At 49.7% G+C, this 8,642-nt stretch overlaps 1 protein-coding gene across 1 annotated transcript; it reads left to right on the top strand.

Moving 5' to 3' along the window:
• Positions 1-1,588: 1,588 nt before the first annotated feature.
• Slc30a1 (solute carrier family 30 member 1) lies at positions 1,589-8,268 on the top strand. Its single transcript, XM_085687523.2, has 2 exons — positions 1,589-2,491; positions 3,961-8,268. The coding sequence occupies exons 1-2, from the start codon at positions 1,885-1,887 to the stop codon at positions 4,860-4,862; spliced, it is 1,509 nt and encodes a 502-aa protein (XP_085543649.1). The 5' UTR covers positions 1,589-1,884; the 3' UTR covers positions 4,863-8,268.
• Positions 8,269-8,642: the final 374 nt, after the last annotated feature.

The raw sequence follows: 8,642 nt of genomic DNA, 5'->3' as shown, positions 1-8,642 counted from the left end.
GGTATTACTTCAAGCTCAGAGCCTCAGAATGGAACACAGTGTTTTCCCCTTGAAGACAGCTTCTGGTCCCATTCCTTATTCAATACAATACCATTTAGGGCAGCACTTCCCTTACCGGTTTCAAAACTTAACTGCGTTAATTCTCCCCTTTAGCTCTGCCTCCCAATAACCAAATTCTGCCATTTCTTCTCTTGCGATCTTGGAAGTCTTTCTCCGTGCTCTCCTATTCAGTGAGACTGAGATGAGGACACACAGGTGCGGGGATGAGAACGTCATGTACAAATGAGAGACAATCTTGGAATAAGAATTATTGCCAGGCGGTAGTGGCTCATGCCTTTAATGCCAGCACTAGGGAGGCAGAAACAGGTGGATCTTTTGGGAGTTCCAGGCCAGCCTGATCTACAGTGTGAGTTCCGTGACAGCCAGGGTTACACAGAGAAACCCTCTCAAAAACCAAAAAGTAGATTTTTTTTTTCATGCAAAAGAACAACAGGCCAAGCACATCTCAATGCAATGGCTAGCACCTAGGGAGTCCCTCCTCGTGTTTGGTGGCCCAGCTGAGGCAGCTGATGATTCTAGCCACTACTCTGGGGGACTTTTAACCACAGAGAAATGCTCACATCCACTGGTCTCACTTTGAGAACCAACTCCAATGAGGTGTAGCCCAACTCAGCAAGGGTGTTTGGTTAGTGGCTTCTCACGGCCACCTTTCTTTTGTATTCTGGCCGCCCCTCCCCCTCCAAGCAGCCCACTCAAGGGTTCGGAGGTTTGTAGCCTATAAATAGTGTGAAATCACAGAGCCTTGGAATTTTAGCTAGAAGGAAGCAGAAGCGTTCCACTTGCCCAATCCTTCCCTCTATTGATGAAGAAACAGGTGTAGCGAGATTAGGTGACCTGCCCAAGTCACGCAGCAGGTTCCTGCCCCAAGTCTGCACCCCACACCTTAGAGAGGCAGTGACAGGCAGGCCTGACTTCACACGGTTCCCTCCGGGAGGTGGCCCTGCGGATGACCCGCTGGATGGAAACTGTTCCCGAAGCTGGGGTCGGGCCACTAGCAAGTCAGTCCCCAGCTCAGTTCCCCGCTCGGCCGCGCCCCCGCCGACCCGCACAGCCCGCACTCCCCGCCCCTCCCGGGCGCCGACCTGTCACCCAGCCGCCCCCACGTGCACCGGGATGGCAGGATCAAAGTCTAGGGAGGCCCGGCCGGTGCCGCAGAACTGCAGCCCGGAACCCGCAGCGCGGGAAGCGGGAACCGCTCGCTGCGCTCCAGGACTCGGCGCCGCCGCCCTGCCGCCTGCCCTCCGTTGCACGCGGCCCGCGCCCACCCTCCCCCGCACCGCCCGCCGCTGCACCCGGCCGCGGCCCCCCGGCCCACGCCCGGCTCCCCAGTGCACAAGCCCCGCCCGCAGCTCCGGCGGCCTCGCCCCGCCCCCTCCCTCCCCTCCGCCGCGTCAGCCAATAGAGGCCGCGGAGGGGCGGGACGACGCGGCTGTCGTGAGGCCGCTCCGGCCAATGAGGGAGCGAGCCGGGTCAGGGGGCGGGGCACCGGGGCCTTGTCACGCTCGGGTCCGTGTGAAAACGGGGGTTCCGAGTGCAAAGCAAAGTTTTTTTGTAAACCGTCTGCAAAGGCGGGGGGGTTAAGACGGCGGCCGCCGCCGGGTCGAGCGCATTCGCCGCGGACGCCGTCTCCCGAGCACCTCGGTCCGATGCTCAGCCGCCCCTCGGCACGCAGTCACCCTCCCGCGCCCGCGCCCTCCGCCTCGCCTGTCCCCGTCCCGCCGAGCGCCGGCGCTTGAGTCGCTGCGCGGCCGGCGGTTTCCCCACAGCGCCGCTCCCGCCTGCTTCAGCGCCGCGCCTCAGGCCGCCGCCGCCGCCGCCGCCGCCATGGGCTGCTGGGGCCGCAATCGCGGCCGGCTGCTGTGCATGCTGCTGCTGACCTTCATGTTCATGGTGCTGGAGGTGGTGGTGAGCCGGGTGACCGCGTCGCTCGCCATGCTGTCCGACTCCTTCCACATGCTGTCGGACGTGCTGGCGCTCGTGGTGGCGCTGGTGGCCGAGCGCTTCGCCCGCAGGACCCACGCCACGCAGAAGAACACGTTCGGCTGGATCCGCGCCGAGGTGATGGGTGCGCTGGTGAACGCCATCTTCCTGACGGGACTGTGCTTCGCCATCCTGCTGGAGGCCGTCGAGCGCTTCATCGAGCCGCACGAGATGCAGCAGCCACTCGTGGTGCTGGGCGTCGGCGTGGCGGGGCTGCTGGTCAACGTGCTGGGGCTCTGCCTGTTCCACCACCACAGCGGCGAGGGCCAGGGCGCGGGCCACGGCCACTCACATGGCCACGGCCACGGCCACCTCGCCAAGGGCGCGCGCAAAGCGGGCCGCGCAGGGGGCGAGGCGAGCGCGCCGCCGGGACGGGCGCCGGACCAGGAGGAGACCAACACGCTGGTGGCCAACACCAGCAATTCCAACGGGCTCAAGGCGGACCCGGCAGGTGAGCGAGCGCCGCCGGGGTCGGGGACGGGCGCCCCCTGGCGCCCGAGCTGGGTGCCACGCCCCGCGCCCGGGTGCGCGGCGGTGGTTCCGTGCCCACTGAACAAGTTTGATAATGATGGGTGGAGGGTGTGTGGGCCCTGGTGAAAGGCGGCCTTTTATGAGCCGCGGCGTGTGCTTCCCCGAACTGACCACCTAATCCGGGAAAATCACAGGTTAGGGACCTGCCAGGGCACGTTGCACGTTCGGCGCTTAGGGTTTGGCGGAATGGTGCTAGACCTGACGGGGATGTAGGTTCCTCGTGGTTTTGATGAACGTTCTTCATCTCGAGCCCATGTGCTGCTGGTGGAAATTTGGAAGGTGAGAGTTTGGAAAGAAACGAGAAAGAACCAAGCCAGCGTCGCCCCAAGCTGGATGGTAACATTTTGGTTGCAGCTTTCCATGCTGTTTCAATCCCACTGAGAGGCAGGGTAACTTCTCCAGTGCGCGGTGGAGTCCTGGTGGTGCATGGGAAAGGTTTTCTCTCCTTCCGAACAAAGTGAAACTACTCAGGTGTGCTCTCAGACTTGAACTCTTGTTTTGTTTTGTTTTTCGAGTTAGGGTTTCTCTGTGTAACAGCTCTGGCTGTCCTGGAACTCCCTTTGTAGACCAGGCTGGCCTGAAGCTCACAAGAGATCCTCCTGCCTCTGCCTCCCGAGTGTTGGGATTAAAGCTGTGAGCCACCACCCAATCCTGAGTCAATCTTTTAGGTAATTTAGTGATTATTGAGTTTCAGCCTCATTGGTAGCTACAGCTTGTGTTTTTTGTTTGCTTGAGTTTTTTTTTTTTTTTTTTCTCTCTCTGAGACAGGATTTCTCTGTGTAACAGCTCTGGCTGTCCTGGAACTTCCTTTGTAGACCAGGCTGGCCTCGAACTCAGGGAGATCCTCCTGCCTCTGCCTCCCAAGTGTTGGAATTAAAGCTGTGAGCCCCCGCTGCCTGGCAGTATCCCCAGGTTGATTTGTCAGTTTGTAAACCCCCTCTACCAAGACACTATATATAACATACATGATAAACGCTGAAGATTAAAGCCACCTTTGTTAAGCAGTCTGCCTAGTGCCGCCCAGAGGTTCCCATCAGATCGTTTGTGTTAGAGTACTTATCCTCAGCTGTGCTGAACTGAAAGCCCTAAATTTTGTTTCTCTTTTGTATGTGTCAGAAAAGTGAAGCACAATGTTTCCAGGACACCAACCAGTTGTCAGGGGCAGGGGAGAGTGTGGGAAGGAAGTGAAGAAACAATACCCTAATGACACAGTCTGATCCTCCCCTTATGGTTGTGGCCAGCGGTACCCAGAGGTCCCTTCATTGTGTATTGTTCCCAGCATACTTTATTGTGCTTTTTGAAAAAAAGTTTCAACTTCTTCACCCCTAGGCAAGATGTTTATCTGAACAGTTTAAATGTGTTTAATTAAAAGTATGTTGTTTGTTGTAGAGCCAGAAAAACCCAGAAGCGAGGATCCGGTGGATGTACAAGTAAATGGGAACCTTATCCCAGAGCCTGAAGATGCTCTGGAGTCGGAAGACAACAAAGCCGCACAGCTGAACATGCGAGGGGTGTTTCTGCACGTCCTCGGTGACGCCTTGGGCTCCGTGATCGTCGTAGTGAACGCCTCGCTCTTTTACTTTCTGTGGAAGGGTTGTTCCGAAAACAGCTTCTGTATAAACCCGTGCTTCCGTGACCCCTGCAAGTCGTCCGTGGAGATGATCAACGGCACGCAGACCCCCGTCCTAGAGGCCGGCCCATGCTGGGTGCTCTACTTAGACCCAACTCTGTGTGTTATCATGGTTTGTATACTTCTTTACACAACTTACCCGCTGCTCAAGGAGTCTGCTCTCATCCTCCTACAAACTGTTCCCAAGCAAATTGATATCCGGCATCTGGTGAAGGAGCTGCGGGCCGTGGAAGGTGTCGAGGAAGTCCACGAGTTACACGTCTGGCAGCTGGCCGGGAGCAGAATCATCGCCACCGCTCACATAAAATGTGAGGACCCAGCTTCGTACATGCAGGTGGCCAAGACCATTAAAGACGTTTTCCACAACCACGGAATTCACGCTACCACCATCCAGCCTGAATTTGCTAGCGTGGGGTCTAAAGTTGTCCCGTGTGAACTTGCCTGCAGAACTCAGTGCGCTCTGAAGCAGTGCTGTGGGACACGCCCACAGACCCAGTCTGTAAAGGATGCTGAAAAGGCCCCAACACTTAGCATTTCTTGTTTAGAACTCAGTGAAAACCTAGAGAAGAAGCCCAGGAGGACTAAAGCCGAAGGCAGCCTTCCTGCTGTGGTGATAGAGATTAAAAACGTGCCAAAAAAGCAGCCCGAATCATCTTTGTGAGTCTTGAAAAGGATGTGATATTTGACTTTGCTTTTAAACTGCAAGAGAAAATAGACTCCATTGAAATACTAAGTTTGCCAAGTAGTGTAATTGAAGTCCTTGTCTGGTCGCAGAGTTTAATTCTATTTTTGTAAGAACATAATGGAACTGCATAATAGAATGTTCTCCATTACAGCCTAGTGATTACTAGTGCATAGTGCAGCTATGCTGTAGCACGTTTGAAAGCCAGTTTTAACACTATGTTACATTTTTGTTTAAAGTAAGTATAAACCTTATATGACATAATGACATTTGATTCCTAGATTTCCCACGGTAAGAATTAGGGGGATAAATAAAATTGTTACTGGAATTTCTCTTCTTTTCTTTCCCCCATTGTTATACATTGTTAGAATTGTGACTGTGAGACCTTTCAGGCCATCCGGATTGTCTCCACTGATGTTTAGGGGTAGCTACTTGCCCTTTGAGATCATAAACATAGCATAATGGCAGCATATTTTCTGAGTGACTCATGATTATTAGCAGGAAATAAAGAGTAGTTACTATTTTGTGTTCTCTACTGCTGAGTGATAATCTAGTAAACAGATAATTCACAAAATGAATTAGAGTTTACACAGAGTGGAGCGAGCGTGCAAGGGAGGAGGAAAACCAGGCAGGCTATTGTATGTTAAAATAGAGATTACATATCTCAGTTTCCTTGAAAACCTCAAGTGGTTTTAGTCTTACCAAAGCTGCTCCACACGTGTGCCAGTGTGGCTTTCTTTCAGAGACCGACTGGTATTAGCAGTGTTTGCCTAAAAGTTTCAAAATGCATGAATATTTTTGAGACTGAAGACTTTGTCTTTGTCAACTGCAGCTGTTAATCTCAAATTGTGTCTTAAAAGCCTTTCCTAGTGACCGGTCAGACGCATTTGGCCTCTTTTAGGCACAGCAAGCGCGGTCTGCTTCTACCAAGAGCCAGTGACTTGAAAGGAAGGAATCGGATGGTTCCTGCATTTGGACATTGTAGAAAGCAGGTTCCTAAGAAGCCTCAGGTCTCTGAGCCCCGTCTGACATGCTCGGTTTTCCACCGGCGCTGCTCTGTAAGACCCTGTCCTTTGCGTCCAGGAAGTCACTCACCGCTGCTCTTTGCCACAGATTTCAAATCCACGCACACATCTGAAGATACTTGGTTATATTTTCCTTGATAGAGAAAGGTTAATGCTTTGTGAAGAGAATGTAGATTTTTTTTTTGTCTTCGAGAGAGTGACTATTAATATTAGTTGTGATAGCTCTATTTTTCTAGGGACAGAGTACTCTGACTACTTCAATAACTTTTATAGCTGACTACTTTTGGGAAAGTTAAACTTTTGGGATTTGAAATAATTCATTGCTTAATAATCTAAAAATGGAAGTGTTAGCATATGACAGTTACTTTTGAAGGGATGGTCTTTCCCTGGGTGTAAAGAGCCTGTTGCTGGCAATGGGCCTGCTTATAACAGCTGCATTTTCTGCTGAGTAATTTCATTTTAGGAACGTAGTTTGTAAGTTCACATTTACTACTCTGGGCCAATCATCAGCCTGCGTAATGCTTCATTAATATGTGATCCAACCCCTTGACAGGTGGTTACTTTGAATTTTTCAAAAATTTGCTTTTTTTCTTTTCTTTTAAACATGAAATGGAGATATCTGTGGGTGAGTACGAGAGAGAACTCGAGTTGTCTGGAGTACACTCCTGACTGGCACCACACAGGTGTTAGCAGTGTCCACCGTGACACACCAGGGTAACTGGTGGAAGCATGTGACATCCAGCCAGGGTCCTTCAGAAACACTGGGTGGGTTCGTGTCAAAGGTGCCCCAGGAATTGGAACAAGAGCTGTGCGGATCTATTTTTCAGAAGTGCTTTAGGTTAAGTGGCTTCTGTGTAAAAAGTACCACAGGCTTTTTTTTTTCCTTCAAAAGTGTTTGTCATAGCAAACCATGGGCACCCACTCACCTTGGAGTTTTAGAGAATTATTTATTTCTTTACAGTGCACTTTCTAACCCATTTTTAGCTATATTAGCATTATCTTTAAGAAAAAAGACATGTTTTTATATTTTAAGTGTTATGGGACTTGAGTGTCTTTTCCAAAATAGCTTCCTTTTGCTGCTGTCCTGGTCCTGTGGTTGAGCAAGGCCAGAGTGGACCTGTCTGTCATCAGGAGCTGAGTGAGAAGGTGCTGCATACTCCCAGCTTGCACTCAACCAGGAATCCTTCCAAGCCACGTGAGCCTTGGAAGAACGGATTTCATTTTCCACGGTCAGCTTTTAACTTGGAGTAATTCTTTTCTGGATGGTATCTACATTGTAGAAGTACAGGCTAGAACATGAAAAGCAGTCCTCAAACATTTTACTGTATTTTCACATTCAAAAGAGAAACAAGATGCCGAATGGCTTTAACCTAAGATGTGTAATTTGAACAGGAAGGGTTTGGAAAGTCACAGGAAGCTCTGTGTGTGTTGTGTGTGTGTGTGTGTGTGTGTGTGTGTGTGTGTGTGTGTGTGTGTGTGTGTGTGAGCATTCTGTTTTGAGTTTCGGAAAGTTCTGAGGGAAAGGACTAAACCTAATGTGAAGTATTTGGTATGTAAACTGGTTTTGAATGTTTTTGCTGTTTTATAAGCAGATACCATTTGAACAATAAATGTCACTAACCTGCTGTCTTAAGGTAGTCATACACAGATATGGAGTGTGATTCTACAATAGAAAATATTTTAATACTACGTTTCAGTTAAGTAATAAAACAGTGTTAAGAGGTCTTGGGGAGGTGGAAGGCTTTTGTTGTCTCTGTGATCGGAACTGTCCACGTGCTTCACAGACTGGAAATGCGACTGTAATCTTACTATTTTGATACAGCACTGCATATATACATGTGTGTATGTGTATATGGTCATGCTATTTTGTCTTACTAACAAGCTCTGGAATATTTAGCAGTCATTTTCACTGGCACAAGAGCCTTTTGTATATTAATCAATTTAAACTTTTAAACCAAAAATATTAAGGTTCAGTGTCTGGCAAAAAGATGCTGAGGCGAATGTAACATAGAATTAATATGTGGTTATATAAAAAGACACAGATCGCCGTGATAGGGGTCTGCCTTGAAACAGCACAATGGAGCGTCAGTGTGTCTGATTCTTTGGTGTTCTTGTGTTGGGTGTATCTGCTGCCACCTGTACTCTGGGCCAACAGTGCGGTTGATGCGGCTCTCAGCTCGGTGACATTTTCCCTAATTTCTGTGTGTTATGACTGTGTGTTATTTCCAAAGCTGTTCCTACCTCACCACGAGGCTTTATGGATTGTTATGTATTATAAATGTTCTATATGAGACAAGACTACTGTGTTTCTTCTCATTTATTAAAAGTTAAGTAGAAAAATAAACTAATTTTAATATCTACTTTGTTTTATGCTGTGGTGGGTAAAGGAGACATGGGCTACAGCACAGATTTTACCAGCATACAGTTGGGACAGTAGTGTGGGAGAAAAATGATCAAAGCTTGTCACAGGACCAGAGAGGGCTCATTCACTGCCGGGCCAGGAGGGCTGGGAAAGGATATCACTTCACAGTTAGCCTGCTGCTCTGGGTAATTTACAGTCTTTAGTTTTAAAGTTACAAATGAGAATACTTTATACTTGCATGACACCTAAAACTCGTGCAAAGGCACCTCAGAAAGTTCACTTCAGGGCAGTACAGATAATTGGAGGGAAAGTTTCAAGAACTGTTTACAAATCAAAGGACAATAAATGCACGAGGGGCCGGATAAGTACAGA

This window comes from Myodes glareolus, chromosome 5, assembly GCF_982192425.1.
Source record: "Myodes glareolus chromosome 5, mMyoGla1.1, whole genome shotgun sequence".
In the NCBI taxonomy this organism is placed as follows: Eukaryota; Metazoa; Chordata; class Mammalia; order Rodentia; family Cricetidae; genus Myodes; species Myodes glareolus.
Note: the sequence above shows the minus strand (reverse complement) of the source record. Positions and strands in the feature narration are given on the sequence as shown.

Excerpts from the sequence above, each read along its gene's own strand:
- Slc30a1 (XM_085687523.2), top strand. The coding sequence starts at position 1,885 with ATGGGCTGCTGGGGCCGCAATCGCGGCCGGCTGCTGTGCATGCTGCTG. Across the intron at positions 2,492-3,960 it reads GCTCAAGGCGGACCCGGCAG|AGCCAGAAAAACCCAGAAGC; the intron begins GTGAGCGAGCGC and ends TGTTTGTTGTAG.